Source organism: Streptopelia decaocto (genome assembly GCF_964273445.1).
Source record: "Streptopelia decaocto genome assembly, chromosome: 7".
Classification (NCBI taxonomy): Eukaryota; Metazoa; Chordata; class Aves; order Columbiformes; family Columbidae; genus Streptopelia; species Streptopelia decaocto.
Genome location: NC_138661.1, coordinates 40,799,137 through 40,820,338, shown reverse-complemented (window position 1 = coordinate 40,820,338; position 21,202 = coordinate 40,799,137). Strand labels below are relative to the sequence as shown.

The 21,202-nt window shown below is 43.3% G+C and overlaps 2 protein-coding genes across 3 annotated transcripts in view; one reads left to right on the top strand and one right to left on the bottom strand.

Annotated features, from left to right (window-relative positions):
- The window catches only part of ITPKA (inositol-trisphosphate 3-kinase A), a 44,462-nt gene extending 32,450 nt beyond the window's left edge, over window positions 1-12,012 (top strand). For both annotated transcript variants that reach the window (XM_082058972.1, XM_082058971.1), the window contains 3 exons: window positions 5,779-5,880; window positions 6,970-7,041; window positions 7,802-12,012. In XM_082058972.1, coding sequence (XP_081915098.1) covers window positions 5,779-5,880; window positions 6,970-7,041; window positions 7,802-8,005 — 378 coding nt within the window. In that variant the 3' untranslated portion in view covers window positions 8,006-12,012. The remainder of the gene's footprint in view (window positions 1-5,778; window positions 5,881-6,969; window positions 7,042-7,801) is intronic.
- Window positions 12,013-16,821: 4,809 nt separating this feature from the next.
- The window catches only part of LTK (leukocyte receptor tyrosine kinase), a gene marked incomplete at both ends in the record, with an annotated part of 94,782 nt that continues 90,401 nt past the window's right edge, over window positions 16,822-21,202 (bottom strand). Inside the window, 5 exons of the mRNA XM_082058335.1 lie at window positions 16,822-17,598; window positions 18,334-18,424; window positions 18,758-18,892; window positions 20,346-20,447; window positions 20,903-20,995. Of these exons, the coding sequence (XP_081914461.1) occupies window positions 16,822-17,598; window positions 18,334-18,424; window positions 18,758-18,892; window positions 20,346-20,447; window positions 20,903-20,995 (1,198 nt within the window). The remainder of the gene's footprint in view (window positions 17,599-18,333; window positions 18,425-18,757; window positions 18,893-20,345; window positions 20,448-20,902; window positions 20,996-21,202) is intronic.

The window sequence follows — 21,202 nt, the reverse complement described above, 5'->3', positions numbered from 1 at the left end:
CTGGCTCCCTTCCTTGACTTCCTACGTGTGGGGATGCTCTGATCCTGAGCGTGGAAGAAGCAATCTCTGAATGCCACCCAGCTATCTTGGGCCCCTTTTCCTTCAAGCAGTCTTGCCCATGGGATTTCCCCCAGCAATTGCTTGAAAAGGCCAAAGTTAGCCCTGCTGAAGTCCAGGGTTGCAATTCTACTTGCTATTCTGTTCCTGCCACACGAGATGCTGAACTCCACCATCTCGTGGTCACTGCAACCCAGGCAGCCCTCAACCTTTACTGCTTCGACCAGACCCTCCTTGTTAGTGAGGATGAGATCCAGCAGTGCACCTCTCCTAGTCGGCTCCTCCACCATCTGCATGAGGAAGTTATCATCAATGCACTGGAGGAACCTCCTGGACTGTGGCTGGCTGGCTGAATGGTCCTTCCAGCAAACATCAGGGAAGTTAAAATCACCCACAACAACCATGGCCTGTGACTGTGAGGCCACTCTCAGCTGCCCGTAGAAGGCCTCATCAACTTCCTCAGCCTGATCTGGTGGCCTGTAACAGACGCCCACAACAGTGTCACCCCTGCCAGCCTGCCCCTTGATCCTGACCCATACACTCTCAACTCGCTCGTCATCCGCTCCTGGGCAGAATTTAGTACATTGTAGTTGCTCTCTCACATAGAGAGCAACTCCACCACCACGCCTGGCTGGCCTGTCTTTCCTGAAAAGGGCATAGCCATCCATGACCACATTCCAGTCATGTGAACTGTCCCACCATGTTTCTGTAATTGCCACCAGATCATAATCTCCTGACCGAACATAGGATTCTAGCTCCTCCTGCTTATTCCCCATGCTGCGCGCATTGGTATACAGGCATTTCAGGGAGCGAGCAGAGCACACCAGTTTCTCCCTAGGGGCATAGGAGGCCACCCGGTCCTCATCAGTTTTAGAATGCAGCCCCACTGGGACAAGCCCAGCTACAACCCCATCCCCCTTCGAGCCTAGTTTAAAGCTCTCCAAATGAGCCCTGCTAATTCCTGCCCCAGCATCCTTTTGCCCCTGCGAGATAAACCTTTCCCACGTGACAGTGTCCGGACTGGTGTCTTATAAAACCAACCATTATCAAAAAATCCAAAGCCTTGCCTGTAGCACCAGTCTTGGAGCCAACCATTTAGAGAGTGAATTTTCCTATTCCATCCCACATCATCACTTGAAGATGGAAGGAGTGAAGAGAAGATCACTTGAGCCCCTGAGCCTTTCACCCTCCTTCCCAAGACCTTGAAATCATTCTTCATCCCCCTCAGACTACGGGAAGCAGCTTCCTCCCCATCTGTCTGGAAGACCAGCAGCGGGTAGTAGTCCGTCGGGTGCACCAGTTTGGGGAGCTCTCTAGCAATGTCCTTGATCCGGGCTCCAGGGAGACTACAAACTTCCCTAAGATGAGGGTCAACTCTGCATATTGGGCCCTCTGTTCCTTTCAGAAGGGAATTTCCTATTACAATCACCCTTCTTTCTTTCTTATCAGAGGCAGTCTTAAGTTGTGAAGTCGACTGCCTCTTCCTACGTGCTCTTGTAGGCAGGCTTGGCACCACCTCCTCACCTACCTCTTCTTCAAGATCCAGGGCCTCAAACCTATTACGGAGGGGCACCTGGGGAGACAAAGCAGGCAGGGAGGGGGGCTGCCCACGACGCCGAACCGGAATACGCTTCCAACCCTTGTCGTCTTTTCGGTCCCCTACCTCTGCCCGAGAGCAACAAGGGTGGGGCCGTCTCAGGACTTCTGCCTCTGTCCAAGAGGGCAGGAGGTCCATCTCCTTTTGGGGGGTACCTCCCTGGGACCTTTCCGACTGGCACGTCAGGGTGTTACTCCACCAGTCGATCTCCCTTTCGCACTCCCTGATGGTCCTCAGCGTCTCAACCTCCTTAAGTTTGACGACCATGTCGAGCAGATCTTGCACCTGCTCACACCTCACACAGGTGGAGTGCTGGCCTCCCTGCCCCGGCAGCAGCAGGCTCTGGCACTCCCTGCAGCCGGAGACCTGAACAGCCACCGTTCGGGACAGAGCCTCAGTCTGTGTAGCCACAGTCTGTTTGAGGCAAGCTCTCCTTCTGGAGGCGACCATGGTTGTCAGCAGTCTGGGACGCTGGCAATAAGTTAGTTTTGCTTCCTTTTCATTGTTCAAGCGCAGAGGAAGAAGAAAGAGATTAAAGAGGGTGACACTGAAAAGCAGAGGCTCTCTAAATACCCCTTTCTTTTTTCTCTGCTTCCATGTATTTTCTTCTCCCTTCCTCATTTGCAGATTCTCCTGTTGTGAGACAGGAACCAGGGCTTCCAGCTCATGCTGTGCTGGCCCCCTGTATGCAGTGCCATCCACTCCTGGCTGTTAGACACCAGCATTTTCATGCAAGAAGTGTCTGGGTGGTAGATGATTTGGCTCCAGTCCAGCCAAGACACCTTCTGTCTTACCCTTTAGGCATCTAATGATGTTATCAAGATACCTGTTTTATTCCTAAACCACTTAGGTCTTTGGATGCTCTGTGTAATGGAGTCAGAAACCCAAATGATCTCAAGACCTTTTACATATGTTCTCAGAATGATAGTTGGTCAGTGTAGAAGACTCACAGATTTATGTCAAGTCCTGGAGAATGACTGCTGAGCTAAGGGAGCACAGGGGAGCTCCAGTAAAACCTCCTGGCCTGTTCTTTGTGGTTTGGCTGGTTATCAGAGGTGGGTAGGACCCACATGGCACACAGACTGTGTGCTATTTCCCTCCACTGAGACAATGTGGTACATGTGCAAAACTGGACATGAATACTTTATCTTTTATTAAGCACAGGAAATGCTTTGGAGCACTCCAGTACATTACCTTTTCCTCTGTCTCCCTGTGCTGTTATAAGGGATGTAGGTGTCATTCTCTTATTTACATGGAAAAATGGTGGCAAAAGTGAAGCTGTTCAAGCAATACAGCTAGTCTGTACTTATCACACTGTTTCCCTGTAGCTGAACTGTACATCCCATTCTGTGTATTTGCAGAGGAGTGAAGCTGTGCTGCAGAGGTGCCCATTTTGAGAGGAGAGTCTGTAAGGATCAGTGGTGCCAGCTAGTGGTTGATAGGAAAAAGGGGGTTGTTCTTGAGTACCCTGATAACTCCTGGAGTTAGCTGCACAGAAATGTTGGGTTTGGTAATTCAGAAATATTCCTGCCTTGTGGCTGCTGGAGTAAGAAGCAGAAGCAAAGCAACTGAAATCACAGAAGCCCTTCTGTGAAGTGGCTACTGATAAGTGATTTACCATTTGCACGCCTTCATCAGTGGGTTGCCTTTTCTCTTTAGTTCAATCCATCTCTTTTCCTTGCCTTGCTTCCGTATCTCTGAAATAAAGACACGTTCATTTATGAGATTTGTCCCTCTTCCTCTTATCAAAAATAGTTTGAACTGTTTGGTTTTCTTGCAGCTGGCATCTGACACTCAGTCTTTTGTGCCGGCTAGGTTCAGAATGCAGGTTTCCTCTCTGGAAGGGGCGCACTGAAGGCTTGGCGTCACAAATGCTGTCTCTACAACACTAAGCCAATAGTTTTGCAGAGCAGAGGTGCATGGGACTGAGAACCAGGAGTTCTGGCTTCCCATTCTGTCCCTGAATCTCTGTGAAGTTTGGGAAGCTACTTCTGTTGGTACCATTCCTTTAGCTGTAGATCAGGGATAGCCATTTTCCCCAGAGGACATCAGATTTAATTAGTAAATCCTTGTGAATCCTTTGAGGTCATGACCTTAACCCAGAGCCCTGTAAGGGAAACCTGCAGAGGAATATGAGCAAGACCACACAGGTTAAGATAGGTATCAGTATTTTAAGGAGCTGCCAAACCTTGCCTTCCTGCTAGCCATGTCACTGTCACATCTAATGAGAAGTACTGGAAGTGGCCCACTAGCTGCACTGTGAACAGACTGCTCTGCTGCGCGGGAATGTATATGGGGGCCCTGACAAAGGTATGACTTCAAGGACTGAGTCAGGTGAGCACCTCCTGGGGATTGTGTACATCCAGAGCAGTTGTGAGGACCTGGTACAGAATACAAGGGATGGTGCCATTCAAAATCTGGATATTGTTTACAGCAAGTAAAGACAGGCAGCAGTTACATTTCCTGCCAACCACTGCAAAGGAACAAACCCATAAAAGTGTTTCTAAACAGCAGGGAAGGAAGCAACTAGTTTGCCCAGACAAAAAAGGATGAAAAGCAAAGACGTAGCAGCTATTCCAGGCTTTGCTCTGGGATTGGGGCATGGAGAAAAATTATTTTTAAAATAACTTTACTCCAGTGAAGAGGTACAAGGCATCAGACTGAATTCCAAATTTCTATGTGCTGTTGAGTATTATCATACGTCAGATCAGATGGCTCCTAACTTTCACTGCCTACCTGCTGAACTTCACTTGCATAACTTACACATCTCATCAGGCTGACACGCCATGCTTGTATCTGGCCCACAGCCTTGGAATAAAACTCTTTATTCTGCTGCTAGAAAGTCTGGTAGGTGGGAGGCTGCTCTGCATGACTTTGCCATTCAGTCAGTTAATTCTCTTACATGGTAGATCTGGAAATTTGGCATTATCAGTGTTTGGGGATTTATTTTTTTTTTGGTGTGTATATGTTATAGCAGGGGCTGAGTTCTGCTCTGGAGTAAATAGTGTTTCACCTGCTGAGACTGGAGCTGAATTTACCCAGTTTTGGTGCAGTGACATTTTAATGACCTGTTGATTCATGCTTATAATGGAAATGGGGGGTTTCACTGGACTGATACAATGGAGAGGAACACAGTTTGATAATCCTGCAGGCTTTTAGTGGATACAGCCTACCAACTGCAGTAATTGCTGTATTTTATATGCATGTCCTAAAAGCTCAGATTTCTGTCTCTTGAAGCAACAGGGATGTTCTTGGAGAAATACATATTCATATAGTCTATGTTGACAGACATCTCCAATTCATGCACTGCTCTTACTTACTTGTAGCTCCACAAGCACAAACTGGTACACAAAAACAGCACATAAAAAGACTTGTTTTTTTCCATAGCAAGATGCTTCTGGACTGAGCCCTACTGATGGCACAAAAATACTCTGAATTTCTCCAGGACCCAGTTGAATACAAGCATGCCTCCACTGTCCTTTGCCCAAATTCACATACCTGCTTTGTCACTGCATTTGTGTCACTGCCAGCATTGCAAATCCCATCTTGTTCTTGTCTCCAACTAGCCTTCTGTTCTGTGACTTCTGGGTCACAATAATGTGCAAAGGTATATTGAGAACTGAGTTTTAACCACAGTTCTTTGATTTCTCCATTGAAAAACAAAAACAAACAAACACCCAAGCAAAAAGGACTAGTAAAGTTGTGTTTCAAAATGTCCTCTTACACACCCCCAACCAGGGCTTGATGACACCAGGCTAGATGAGAGGACAACCGAAGAGGTCATTGTGGTTTGCCCCACTGAACTTTGCACTGCTAGTACTGATGAGTGAGAAAACCCTCCTGCAGGCTCATAATATCATGATTTGATTTGTTGTTGTTGTTTTTTTTTTTTTTTTAAACTGCACTCAACAGGAAGAAAGGGCCATTTAAAGTTATCCAATCAGCTCTTATAGATTTTTCTCCTCCACCTCTTGCTTGGTTTATCTGCTCTCTTCCTGTTCAACTACTCACTTTCATCTGGTTAGCAGGAGCTAAGTTGTTGATGGTTCAAGAGGATTGACTGATGAGTGGAATGATATCTGTGTAGTATAGATCTGTGTCTGTCTTTGTGCGTTTTTGTGCAGAAGGCGGATGGAACATGTAACACAAACTTCAAAACTACGAAGACACGGGAGCAAGTTCTACAGGTTTTTGTGGAATTCATTGAGGGCAACACAACTATTCTGGTGAGTTTAAACTTTCATGTTCACTCATCTTTTACCCAGTGAACTTGCTTCAGGTCTATGCTTCCTCTGGTACAAGAAACACAAATTAAACCACCAAGGAAGAAAATGGTTTTGACTTCTAGTCCCTCTCAGCAGATGGAGTGGATGTGGGGACTTGGTGGGCTGTGAGAAGTAGTTGGCTGAGACCAGTTTTGTCAGCACTTGCCATGACTTCACCCCAAGTTCCTCATGCTAGCAAAACATCAGTCAAGCTAACTTGTGGCTTGCTGTCATCTTCAACCATGGGTGTTGGGTGCATCGGAGGGATGATGATGTCTGAGCAAGGACTGTGTTGGCAGGAAAGCTTGTGATTTGGGAATTCAGTCTGGAGAGGATAAAAACAGAGCATGGGGGCAGGAAGTGCGATTGGTGGCTGGCTGTGCTCCTACGTGTGAGACTCGCCTCAAAGAGCAATTCCGGTGTGCTGCTTCACGGGTAGCACAGCAGGCATGTGGTAGGTCGCATAACATGTCTCTCATCTTTAGAACTTCAAAGGGTGCTGTAGTGCTTTGCTGCAGTGTAGAAGCTGTGATGAAGGCAGATTAGCCCTCCAGGAGGAGAATGCTTTGTAACGCAAGGGAGCATTAAAAATGTAGACTAGAGCTTTATGCATTTTTTATTTTTTATTTCCCTCCCTGCCATGGGTGGAGCTCCTTGTCTCTTTAAGACAATTTCATTCTCTTTTTACTGTGGAGAATGGAAAGATTTTTAATTGCTTGAAACATTTTTCTCTTTATTAAAACAAAAACAAAAAAAAGGATGCAGAAAGTCTTACTGCATCCAAAGACAGGTAAGTGTGCCTGATGCAAGACATGCAGCAGAGGAACTCCAGTCTGTTCATTCATTATGAAAGCCTGTTGCAGTGTGTTTTCAGATTGACTTTTAAATTATGAACCTGTTGCTTTGAAGGACCTCTAGCCTAAAATTAACATGATCTCTTCATTCTGTTGACTCTTGTAAACAGTATCTTCATTCATTCTTTACTTAAACGTTTGTTTGGGTGTTTTTTTTGTTGTTGTTTTGTTCGTTTGTTTTCTCTACTTCCTCCAGAAAAAATACCTCAAGCGTCTGCAGGAAATACATATCATTCTTGAATCCTCAGACTTCTTCAAGCGACATGAGGTAAGAAGTGAGTGTAATGCTGTGGAGGTGCATTGCTGCTTTGTTTGGTCATTCAGACGTGCTTCAGAATAGCCTGCTGCATTCGTAGAAAGGAGTTTGTAGTAGAAGAAAACTAATATATGTTGACAACACAGGTACCACAAAGTCTCCATCACAACAATACAGAAGATTAAACCAGTTGAGGAGTAATAAATCCTCCCATCTTTATAACATCCCAGCACTTACAGCGCTGGGCCACTGCAGGGAATGGTTTATTAGTACCAGTTTCCTGTGGTTTCTCTAATCTTGGTGTGTTCCAGTGGGAATCTTTACAGGGGAATGGTGATGTGGGAGCTTGCATTTGGTACAGCAGCATTCAGTTGTAGTTTAACAATGAAGGATTTATTAGTTATATTGGATTTATGTTGAAACATGGTATAAATTCTGCTATGTATGTTCTCCTCGTATGCTTTGCTGTGGAGAAGGCATTGTTAGCATTGTAAGTTCTGCTTGTTACAGCTCAAGATTTTGAGATCAGACATTTTATTTTACTGTATTGACTTCCTCTTGTCACTGGAGACATTTTTGTTACACATTACTGATTGATATAGTTTTGCCAAAGGGGCATGTAAATTGTCAGTGTCTAAGTGCAGCCCAAAAGTCTGTTGGGTCACATGCAAGAAGGTCATCTGAGGAGGTCACCTTTTTAGTGAGAGGTGTCAAGTGATGGAGGAGAGCTAAAGATGCATTTTTAACCACATCATCTCAATCTGTCTTCCAGGTCGTTGGAAGTTCACTACTTTTTGTACATGATGGCAGTGGGAATGCCAACGTGTGGCTGATCGATTTTGGAAAGACCACCCTTCTCCCTGATGGGCAGACATTGGATCACAGGATCCCCTGGCAAGAAGGCAACCGGGAGGATGGGTACTTGTTGGGATTGGACAATTTGATTGACATCTTGGAAAGCATCACTGAAAGATGAGTTGAGAAAGAATGGCACAAAACTTGCAGGGCTGCTCTGTAACTGTCTGCTCTACTGGGATCACTCAGTTAGAAGGAAACCTTTACTCTCTCCAGACTCCTGAGGTCATCAGTACAGAGGGAGCTGCATCCAGAACCCAGCAGTTAGTGATGAAAATGACTTTGCATCGGCCCTCTATGAACCTAAATAACTCCAGATTGGTCTGTATTGCACCAGCCTGACTCCAGACTGGTCCTCAGAGAGTGAAGATCTCTATACTCAGGAATCACACCAGCATGAGTCAAGAGGTCTGTATGGTAAACCAAACAATTCTGACTTCTGGCAAACAGATGGGACTCCAGATTTACCTCTTAGTGAAGCAGAGCAAGCACTTGGGGATTCAGGGTAGGAATAACAGTTTTTCAGAGAACTGTGTAGTTTTGAAACCAGCAAGAGTGTTGTTCTTTCTTTTCACCCCTTAATTCCAAGTCTCCTTGCTCCTGTGTACACTATGGGTTGGACCAACAACTTCTGCGTTGTGTAACAGTGTGTGCACAAGGTGGAAATGGATGAACATCACAAGAAACCTGGAGCAAAGGGAGACAGCAGTTTGTAGTGGCTGGATGTGGTAACTGCTGTTGACCATTCCTACTCTTCCCTACCCTACCCTGGATTCGCTTCTATCCAAGAACAGCCTTTGCTTTTTATGTAGCCTCTCAGGAGATTACAGATACTCTAAGGAGAGAGTAGCAGCCTATTGTCTCCGAAAACATTTGACTTTCAGACTGGATGGGCTGTTGGATAAGTGCCTAGCTTGGAAAGTTTGGCCTCTTGCAGCTGAACTGCAGTTCTGAAAATCAGTAATGATTCTTTAGTACACGGACCAGGGAAAAGGGTTTTTTCAAGGCTTGTTTATTTTTAAAGATAAAACCCCTATACACATGCACGCATGCACTAGTAGCCAGCAACCAGTATGATATGTCTTAAGAACATGGTTTGCCTGTCTCCTAATGCACGTGACTTCTTGGCCATGTTCTTGTTCCCAGATATGATGCTGCCTCTTAAGAGTATAGACTAGTGCAGTGAGCAGTAAGGTCATGTTTCTGTATTCACAGAATTACACTAATGACGGGGTAATTCCCAGGCATCCTTCCTCCAAGGCAGCAGCTGTTACCTCAGGGCAGTTTGGGGGAAGGAATGTCAATATACCGCATCCCCTAGTCCCTGTCTGGAATCGCAGGGCCATCTGTGATTCATTCTTCTTTTGCTGTGGCCCAGGCACAGCCACAGAAAATTCACAGTGTTTAGGTTAAAGTCAAGAAAGACTGAAGTGATTTCTTGTAATAGCTTCACATACCTTCTCTGTTGGTTGCATCTAGTCACTTAACAGTTCTTTAAATACTAGCAGTATAAATACTATCAGTATTCACATGTTCACTCACATTCCAGGTTTTAATGTTAATAATGTGATGATGTAGTTTTCAAAATGAGGACAAGACTTATATAACTATTTGATCGTTAATCCCCTTTCAAAATCTAAAGCTAGTAATGCATTGATGAGACATGGCTGTCTTGGTGTCCTGTGCTCAGGAGAGATGCTGAGAACTTTAGGATATATGAAGGTGACTCTATGCTTTGGGAAACTGCTGTTTCAAGAAAAGCAGTGATCATGAGCAAAAGAAGACTGTGGAGTCCAGATCTGGAAAAAAATCTGTCTGTAACATTTGTAATTAGAATTGAAGAGGCTAAAATAGGTTCTAAAAATAATTGCTTTAGATAACACACTACTGTACTTAAAGAGATCAGTCAGATTTAATGATTTTTTTTTCATCACCTCTAAACAAAACAGCAGTATTAAAAATTCAAGTTCAGTTGTGACCTAAAAGTTAGATGACATGGAGCAGGTATTCTCTAGGAAGTAATGACATATGGAAACATTTCATACTAAATCAAGAGTTATTTGAAACTGGTAATTATTTTTGCAGTTCACTGCAAATTCAGAATTTTTCTGCGGCCTCTGAGAGTCCCGCTCAGTTTTATTTTTATGGTAATGAATTAATTAATTTTCCATTAATGAATTTTCTACTTAAAGTAGGAATGCTCTGAAACTTCTAAGTGACAGTGAACCATCAATAGAGAACACAAATATTATCATTCCAGATGCCTCGTAACTTCTGAAATGCTATGAGATGATGAATTACTTTGTGGTGAATTTCATACAATTTAAAAAAAAAAGGTCTTTCTCCTTTCTTGCAGCCAACAGGTAAACAGTGTGTAAGGAGAACAGGAAGTAAATAGGTTTCACAAGGGAGGACTTTAATAACAATGCCTTTCCTGTGAGACTGCAATTGCAAGCAGTCCTATCAAAATTAAAAAAAAAAAAATTAGAAGAGTTAGAAGTGAGACTGTTAAGGCAATAGAATTCATTAGTGGTTTGCCTAATTAATCTTCAGAGTTAAATTTCTTCCTTTTGCTACCACATATGTGAAACCAGTGTAGTTTATTTTCTAGAGGGGAGATTCAGAGGTTTAAAGTTTATGCTCAAATGTGAGTTGAGAATTTGAGACAAACTGTTAGAATGACTGTCCAGTTTCAAAGGAGAACTAGCAGCAATATGGTACCAGTAGCTTCAAAAAAACCCAACTGCTGCGAGCACCTGGATTTGCAGTGTGTGGTCTCAGGGAAATATGGAGAAAGATTCATTCCTCTGCAGTAGCTGAAAAGGTCAGGGGAAAAATGACTTCTGCTATAGCAGACCCTGGTCTGGAAGCTCATTCTAGATGATAAGTAGTTCTAGCAAGTTAGTTCTGAAATGGCTCTTTGGCTTACTAAGGGATTAGAAGGGAAGAAGCCACAGTCTTCTGCTGCTGTTGTGGGAAATGAGAAAAAGAAGCAGCTTTTCATTAGCAAACTGCAAGTGTAGGACTGCAAATGAGCACTGGAGCTCTGAGGGGCTGGGGTTATGAGCTCACGAGCAAACCACCACAGGATCAGATACCCTGATTCACATCGGATGGCCCACAGTGCCTGTGTACACCCACCTGCTGGTGTGAGGAAGCAGCAGACTTCTTTCACTATGGGGGAAGTTGCCTTGAATAAGCTTATATTTACCAGAGGGTCAACATGATGCCTTTGCACAGGCATGTAACATAGAAGAGCTGATACGTGATAACTGAGGTACGTGTTCACGTGCAAGTGCAGAGTGTCGTTCTGTAATGCCTCTGCTGAGATATTGCCTCACTTTGGGAGACACCGGGAGCAAGTGTTTCTGCAGCATGGGAAGACATGCTGGCCCAGAAGCGCTTAGGTGCTGAACAGCCAACCTCTCATTTAGACTCCAAGGTCTTTAAACTCACTAGTTAGATGCAGTAATGCTCAGTGCTCTAGCTGCTGCATTCTTGTGTGAATCTAGCAGTAGGACTTCTTTTCCTCAGCTTCAACAGTGACTTGTTTTTTTTCGGCCTTGGCCAACTTATGCTGGGCCTCAGTTTTGTTCCCTTTTCACAGGTGGGAATAATACCTACTTACTCCACAGGCATGGTGTGAGGCTGTCCTTCATTATTGCTTGCAAGATGCTGTGAGATTCTTTGGAGGAAGATGCAGTATAGAAAGGCACAAAGAAATACATCAGCTAAGTTTAAAAATCAGGGATGTTGAGGCCCCAAAAGGATGTAAATTTGGGTGAAATTTAACCAAAGTGGTAAAAATGGAATCCCTCTTACTTTTATGGGGGGGAGGGGGGAATTTGCTTAAAATCTGATCTGGTTTCTATTATAGGGAAAGATTTAAGTGGGAGTTGGACCAAACACTTAAGTATCTCAGAGGGCTCTTGCTATTTTTTTTTTGTATTGCTGTTGTTATTATTTGTTATTCTTAAGGTACTGAGATCAAATGGCCTGTACCATCCACAGTGCATCCGTTCTGAACACTACAATGCAATGCTGACCATTTGACATTGACTGTATTGGTTGAGTGTTTGTTACTCTGAAGTGTGTATGCTACTAAATAAATGAGACTGAAGGAAAAAAGACATCCACTGTGATTTGGTCACAGGACAGTCGTATCTCTTCTTGAATAATTTCTTTAGTGAAGGAACAAAAACCTATTTCTTTCAGTGTTTCTGTGCCTTTAGTATTTAATATTTTCGAAACCAAAACTGGTTCTAAGACATCTAGAAGCTAACATTGCAGCTTGGCTCCAAAACCCATTAGTTACATTTGTTTTAGACCTTTTCCACACAAAGCTTGACAGCTTCCTTCAAGGTAAGCTCTGTCTCAAATATCTCAGCTCATAGCCTACGGTCTATCAAAAAATTGTGCACCCAAAGGTACTTGGCAGACTCAGAGCAGTTAACTGTTCCACAGGGCGGTTTTGTGGGGCAGCAGGGAATGAGCAGTCAACCCCCCTGGTACTGGCAACACTCCTCAGCAAGAGGCTGTCCTCTTACCTGTGTGCAAAGAGTATTTAGCAGAGAGGGAAACAAGTAACCACCATTAGTGTCTCTTTATTTTGTGTTTCAAATATAGAATTTACACTTATCCAGCTTTAAACTGCGTAGAAACAGGTTTGTCATCTACTAAGTACAGTAGTCACCCAGAAAGGTAAGTTGGTGAGAAGTGCTGCAATGGTCAGAGGGCAAATCAAACCCAACACAATTAAATGAAAAAGTCATGTGACAAGACAGGAAGATGTTAATGATGTCATGCCTAAGGGCTTTGTGTGACACTTGAAAAGAGCAGGCAGCCAGGAGAGTGAGCAAGGCCATGTCTACAGGAGAAACTGTCTCACAGAGCTCTGCTGCTCCAGGGGCCAGAAAGTGTGGTACCTGTCCAACACACCTGTGGAGATGCAAATACACAGGGGAAAACCATACACCCAGCAGGAACATTTTCTTCTCTTTTGGGTAAGTAGGGGGGAGGTATTGGATGTGGAATAAGTTACGCTTGCGAAAGCCCATAATTATTTCATTAGACTTGCAAAGATTTCTTAGTGCACACCTGCCTGTGGGCAAATGAGTGGAGAACTTACCTCAGGAAAAGGGTTGGTAGGAGGGGGACACTTTAAATCTGTGCAGTTAAGAGTTGTGTTTCTTTAAAAGGAAAAGGAAGATACAAAATACTTAAATTGAGGAGGGGAAGAGATAACAAAGAAATCCAAAGCGAGAAAATCAACCAATGTGAAAGAAAACAGGCAAAGACAAATGGAAGTTTGCATTATTATTTCATCTTTTGTTATTTGGTCCCCTCTTTAAAATGTAGCTATGAGGTTGTATGAAGCAACATAAAGTACTAATGCCAAGTCCCGAAGAAAAAAAACAACTACTATATACACACAAAGCTAAAATGAAGTTGGTAACATGTTAAAAGACAGACACCTATCAGAAAGAGCAATTTATAATCATCCTATAAATGGCTGATTCTCCAGTGAGGAAGTGTTGGAAGACTTGACATATGGATTACAGGACTGAATTAATCCCAGGTCTCCAGCTCATGTCATTCCTCTAGGAAACAAAATCAGGTTTTGGCTTTCAACTGCCAAAATAATCTAACTTTGACACTATGGGTTCAACTCATTGCTTATGCACTAAAAGTGTCTCCTTAAAAACAGTTTCAAAGAAGTTCTACTTTAAAGTGGTAGCAATTGAGCACTATGAAATCTGTGATTGTATGAACAGGAAGTTTCAGCCTCAGAGTTGTAGGTTGTACTATACATCATTGTGATTATTATTATTTCTTTTTTACATAATATGGTTTGGACAGCATCACAACAGGAGCAATATTAGCATTGTTTCCTCTGGGATATTAATTAAAAACAGCTAAGAGGTCAGATATGCACAGGTCAAAAAGATTCATGGCAACTGTGTTGACAGAAGACCGTTTACATTAGGTTCTATTTGAGAGAGTTAAGAACTTACATTAAATTTAGTTTACTAATGCAGATTCTTTTGAAATTCCTGGCTTTTAGTGCCCATTTGGGATGTGCAGCTCCATGTTCTGTCCTGTTACAAGACACTGCGTCTGGCTCAGCACATCGCTGAGCATGTGCTTGTTGTAAAGCAGCAAAGAATGTTTAGGAATAAATAATTACTACATGCTCACGCTACTCTTTAGAGTTGCTCTTGCACCCCCCCACTGTTGGTCACTCTAAGACACGAGATACTGGTCAGGATGGAGTTTTATTCTGGCTTAGTGCAGCTTTATCAATGCTCTTCTTGTAGATAAGTACCTTGACACAGCTACTCAGTTAAAACAGGTATTTGTCTAAAGTTCTGAACTGAAGAAATTGCATTTTACTAATAAAACGCAGGCAGACCTCCAGCCAAGACTGCCTATGGCAATGGTGACAGAGCTCTGCTCTTCTCTCACTTCACTTTTCAATGGCTTAGCTGGTTTTATCACTATTGACCTTTCTAAATTTGTAAGTGCTGTGTGTGGGGAAAACAGTGGTAGCTCAAGCTGGGTCATCATACAGACAGCAGGGATCCTACCTGCATCTCATTGGAATTTTACGGTATTTGTGGTCATTTGCATGCAAAAAAAAAATTAACAACAGCCTTGTGCCTGCTACTTCATAAAAAGTCTAGAGGAAGAAAAGGTGGCATAGTTACCTTCCCATGACTTCCGAACAAGGCAGTATTTTGCTCCTCACCACAAGTTTCCCACCCATGCTGGTGGCTAAGGAGAACTGAAAGCAGTCTTATAATGGGCCTGCAAAAGCATGGTCATACCAGCAGGGCTCTGCTCAGCATAGTGCCTGTTACAAACAAGGGTTGGAAAGTGATCCAGAGTCATGTCCACTGCAGCTGAACTGGGACCACTACACGCTGCTGGGGCTTTACCACATACACAGGGAGGGAAGGGCTGAGAGGCCAGAGAGCTAACGCAAAGGTGGAATGGAAAGAAGGGCATGAGGCAAGGGCAACAATCTCCCTAGGTCACTGAGCTCATGAGTCCCCACAGCACTCGTGGCATTTGCCCATGCACAGAGGGACCTCTCTGTTCCGACTGTCATTTCCCGACACAGATTTGGAATTATTTCCATACCACACAGGTCATTACTGAAAGGTGGCCATCGTCACCACTCAGGTCTGGAAATGATGGTATATAAAACTATTCATTCTAACCCAAAGGCCTAAAACTATTGGAAGCTTGGAACAGCTATAAAGTCAGACCAACAAAGCACAAACTTGAGCTGAAGATGTATTTCACTCAAATGGATTCAGACTCTTCATTCTATGTTTTTCTGTACCACACCTCGGTGATGTCCGTCCCTGAATGAGACAGGAAGATTCTGTGGTCAAAGCAAATGCTCTCCTGCCAGCCCACATCTTCAGACTGTACAAGCAGCTAATCACTAAGCATGAAGCTTGTACCAGAGCACCTCTTCCTGCAGAAAGGAACCCGAGTCTATGACTGACAGCTCACCATACAACTCAATTACACATGAAGGCAGTGTGTAATTTGCCACTGACGGCAAATTCGGGAGTGTGACAAGGACAAAATGCTTCTGAGACTGTCCAGGCTTAATCCAAATTATTTACTTTTTCAGTCTCCTTATTTTGCAGGCTTTAACCAGTAAACATCAGTTTAGACCACAAGCAACAGAAGAAAAGCCTTAGAAATGAACTGTCTTCAAAACAGACAACAACTACCTTTACCAGCAAGTCTGTACGCTTGGAAGGTGAGAAGAAATGAAGGCCTGCACAGGTGTGTGAAGCCAGCTCATGATTTTAGCTTTCACAAATGGTTGAGCTATTCTCCCATCCCCTGTAAAGGGCACTGCAAGAATGTGTTTGTGGTTGGCTCCCTTTCATGCTGCCCCTGCCTTGCATTACTTTGTTTTTACCTCAGAGGAGCAGGTATTAAACCCAAGAAGAACTCCAGTGTTTCAAATGCTAGACAGTTACCAGCGAACCTCAGCTCAATGCTTAGCACAGGAACTTACTTCTGAGTATCAAAGTACTTACTTACAAAAATGAAGGTCATCCCAAGTAAAGTCCACTGAAAGAAAAAGACAATCCATTTCTCATTACTCATGCAGCTCACCCTTTCTGGGAAAATCACCTGCCCCTTCCACAACAGGAGCTGTGAGGAGAGAGACACCATGAGGCAAGAAGCAGATTTCCTTCACTGCTCAAAGGGATACTATTGGCTCCACCAACTATTTTTTTTTTCCAGTGGTAAATTTGTTTTTCCTCTTCATTGCTTGTTTTCAAAGTATATGCTCAGAGGAGACTGGATTTCTTTTTTTCATCCTTCCTACTGCTTGCAAGTTAAGCAGTAGCTGCTTTTTCATGTTTTTCCACAGGGTCTGTTAATGAAACAGATGCAAATGCAGCTGCTATTTACTTACTTCCCTTAGAGTGCATGAACATCACTAGTAAGTCACCAGGACTGTAAAAAGCCCTCAGGAACACAGCAGCCTTTGCAAGTCAGTTGCTGCCGGCACAGTGTGCATTTTTGGTTTCTTCGGTCAGAAAGAAGCACAACCTGTGTTGGTCATTATTTCCATCCAAATGCTGCAGTTGGATGGCAGGTCCATTTCTTTTCACCTGAGCAGATTGAGGAGGAGTCCTTTTATGAAGTATTCTGGATCAGAGCAGCAATGGCATTGTTCTCCACCTCTAAGCTGGTTCAGTGGAACACATTTTACAGACAGAGATAGAAATGCAACTGTCTTTAATGATCTGGGGATCTGGCAGGTAGAAGGAGGAAGAAGGACATTGCTGATGTTGAAACATCACCCATCTGAAGGAACCTAGATGGAGGAAGTGAGTGAAGTAGGAAGAAGTCCTTCCAGACACACACATTCCCTGATCTTTGGAAGAACCATTTCTGTTACACTGGAGTAACACTCAGTTCATCTGACAAAGACAGACCAGAGTCCCTCTCTCTTGATGTTTTTTCTGTTTTATAAAAAGGTTTTTCATCTCTGTGGAGACTGGAGCTCCTTAGCACAGCTGCTCTAACCTCTGCCAAAGCTGATGGCTGCTGGTCAGTGCTATAGCACAGGTCATCGTAAGCATAATTTACATTGCCACAGGGGAAATTCTGGAGTTTCATCAGTTCAACCCCACCAATATCCAGGTGAGGGCAGTTGCTTCGACTTGGAGATGCTGGAGATGCCCGAGAGCTGGGAGAAGAACTGCAATTCCCATCAAAGCCTGAATCTTCCCGCTCTGGAGCTGCTTTGAGCTTGCAGCTGGGGCTGAAGTGACAGATGTTCTCTAGCACCCATGATCCATAGGTTGGGTTCCAAAGATTTTTTGTTTTGTTTTTAAGTCTGTGGGTTGGTGGATTGCTGAGCTCTAGCTTCTGGTTTGAGGTCTGCTGGAACCAGGACCCACTGTTGAAATCGCTGAGGCATGGCAGGCTGGGCCCTCGAGCAGTCCGGTTGCTCAGGTTCTCCACCAGTAGCTCTTGTGGACACTGTATGAATTTGTGCCCACCATGGGGGGACTCCAGTGTTCTCGGCGTTGTCTGGGGTGTGAGAGAAGGGCTCACCAGCAGGGGCACTATCCCACTGGAAATGTTTGGGCGCATGACCGTGCTCCCTTCATCCTCTGGTGATGGGCTACACTCCATGGGCAGCTCAGTGTTTATCACATCAGGGTCCTGAAAAAGAGAGACAATAATCTGTTACACTCTGAGCACCTCCAGGGTGACTGTCACACCTGCATTTTAAGAGAAATAGCTGTGAGAGCAAACAAGCTTTTGGCAGAGGCTGACATCAGGTTTGGGCAGTATTCCTGCACGTCATACAAGGTGCGATGTGCCATCTGGGTGTCACATGCTGTTAGGACTTGCAAAGATGTTCTCTCATTTCCATGCTTCCTTTGAGCAGAGGCTGTGCTTTACTGAAACCAGTGGTTATACTGGGGGTCTCTGGTGTACAATTTCTCCCTCAGGAGGTTGGATCCAGGCCTATAGCTGTGAAATGCTACCAGATGGTGAACTCACCGTGTCATCTCATTCCTTCCTGCACTCCATGCCAATTCAGCTGTGGCTTTCAAGCAACATTGGTTAAGGTCAGAATATGGACCTGAAAGAGATTCTAAATATCTTTCCATCACAAAGTGAAGGATATTTTGCTACTGAACAAGCTGAGAGCTGAAAGCATCAACTTGCACAAGAACAGTATAATCTCCTTTTGGGTGGGCTGAAGATGGGAGAGTGAGAATGGATACTAGAAAACCCAAGTGAAAAGAGCAGTTGAGCCAATAGCACCACCACAATTGGGAAAGTAATTAGATCTGTCTGTCAGGACTCTTGGCTTGTTTTGGGCACTCAAGCCTTTGGATAGCTGGGATTCCATGGACTATCATCCACTTGGTTTCCAAAGACCAATACCTGTGTGCAATACTTGATTCTTTCCAGGATGGTGGAGAAGTTTGGCCGATACTCTGGGCTGTGCTGCCAGCACTGTGTCATGATCCGGTACCTTAAAAAAAAAAAAAAGTATCAATGAAGGTAGAAACATAATTGTGTGAGCCAAAGGAAGTGCACTCTGTACATGGCCCAAAGAAAGAGAGCAAAAATGGAGATGTTGTTTCTGCATCCTTGGATCCTGAGCCATGAGGGGACCACTACTTAAAGCAAACCCTATAGTGCTCCAAGCTGCCTCCAAGAGGCAGTGGCTCAAGAAACATTCAATAATACCCACCCAACACCGGTGGCAATCATACTGTTCCCTGACTAAAGATGTCTAGTTGCCTTTGTCCAACCAGTTTGACACCAACTATCCTTTGGCTTGTGGAGGTAAAGAAATACTTACACAGGTCCCGGGCAGTTTTTTGGTGGGTCCATTCTTCCTCCACTGGTGACAAATTCCAGCACTTCCTGATTGGTTTTGCAAGGGTAGGGCATGTAGCCTAGAGAGAAAATTTCCCAAAGAAGCACACCAAAGGACCTGCATCAGAACAACCATACAAATTACATTTCATTTGTGTTCCACAAACCTGGCGCGAAGCTGTGTAGGTAATACCACAGCAACAACCTTTTGAAGCTGTAGGCCAACCACACTAATGTGCAATTAGCGTGAATACGAATCAATTTTGACATAAAATACCAATAAAACAAAACCTTTGTTCAAGCTCTAAAACTAGCTTTGCAGAGCTTGTTGTTCTTTTTGCTGCGTTCATTATTTCTAGAGTAGGAAATGCCAGAGCAGCCTTTGCTATGTATGGTCTGACTGAAAAGAACTGTTAGATCTGGCATGGATATTCTTACCTTACTTGGGAAGACCTGAGATGTTTGAGTCAGTGTTTGGGACCAGGATGCTCAAGAATAAAATCAAGTAAGAGACATCCAGTGAAACTGGAAGGCAGCAGCATTTATTATAATCTTTTTTGTCACAATACAGTTGCTCTCCTTTTTTACATCCCCTGGGTCAGTTAGGCAGTGCCACTGAAGATAACACATAACTCAGACCCATGGGAGTCAAGACGGTTCTGCCAGGACTTTAGCAGTGTCAGAATTTTGAGAGTTGCTATTTGCTGCAGAGGTGGAAGAAATTTCCAGTACATGCATGTTACTTATAATAGCGTATTACAGGAACTGTAGCACTTTCCTTCAAAACATTTAGTACCAGCTGCTCACAGTTTGGCACTGATAAGCAATCCCTTGTATTCCGGCATCACTAACAACTTCAGGAAACTGGGTCAGTGTGGCATTTAAGGCAATGTCTCAGTACAGTTTATTGAAGAATCTACTGTACAGGGAGAGAGGCATTCTTAAGCAACTGGAAAGCTTCCACTCCCCAGCACCTGTGCATGAATGTGCTATTGTTGAGGGGGTGCTTACTGTGAAGAAAGATCAAGTTCCTGAGGAATCCATATATAAATATTGTTTCCTCAACAACCAGCAAGGAATTCTTATTAAATCTGCTGTCATTTTATATACTATACAACAGAAAAAAAGTACACAAAACAGTAATCCTGGGTGGTACGGAGAAAATAATTTACAAGACAGGTAAGCAGGGCTTGTCACTGACAGAAACTGAGTGGCAGATACTGAGGGTTGAGAGAAATGTCTGATGGTATTTGTCTGGCTTTTGAACTGAGACTTCTTGGGAATCTAAACTGCTTTCTCTTTTCACTTCTTGATTGCCCTTATATGATACTCTACATTCATGTGTAGCAAATTTTTATTACCCTCATTTACATTAGATTTTAAAATTCTTATTCAGAATTCTTTAGCTGTGCTTCTACTAAAAGCAGAGGGAAGATTTCTAATGTTTTTCTGTGAAAAATTCTGACATTTTTTAAGGTTCTTGCTGAGCAGACTTTTTTTTTTTTTCTTGAGCAGCACATTTCTTGACCCTCATCACTGTGTAGCAGAAGTGATTCAAAGACATTTATTACCAGGTATCAGTCTTGGAGGTGAAAATGCCCTCTAGAAAAGCTTCTGGTGGCATCCACTTGACAGGAAGCATGGCTCTTCCTCCCTTGCGGTAGTAACTTGCTCTGGGAAAGATAAAATGCATGGAGACTGTCACACAGCCTGCAAGGGCTCAGATATACATGTGGAGGTTTTTTGGTATTTTATTTTATTTTATTTTATTTTATTTTATTTTATTTTATTTTATTTTATTTTATTTTATTTTATTTTATTTTATTTTATTTTATTTTATTCTTTATGATCAACTAGCTAATAAATTTGCCTATGCTTGGTTTATTGTCCATATGTGTTTGCAGCATTCCCTGGGGCCCAGCCTGGAATAAACTCAGTTGAAGTGTATTCGCTAGTAGGCATAGATGTGTTAATTTACAGTCTGTTAACTCCAGTTAGTTAACTGGTAATCAAATTCAGACACATAATGGAAGGTTTCACTGCTTCAGATTCCATGAGACAGTTCAAACCAGTTAAAGTGATACAGATTCCTGAGTTATCCACAGGACTGAAATGGCCGTTCACTTACCTGTAAATATCCCTGGCCATTCCGAAGTCACCAATCTTGGCTATTCGTCCTGCTCCAGTGCAGGTCAAGAGGCAATTCCTTGCAGCTATATCTCTTTAAAAAAAAAAAAAAAAATATATATATAGATAGATAGACAGATATAATTCTAAAGGAGCTAAAAGAATAAAGAAAGAATATTAGACCCACTCCTGCAAATCTTAGTTGAATCATCTGTACACAAGTGAGGAGAAAAGCCTTATTAAAACCAATAATGTCAGCTACATTATCATTTTCATTAACCACTCCCATCTCCTTTCTCTA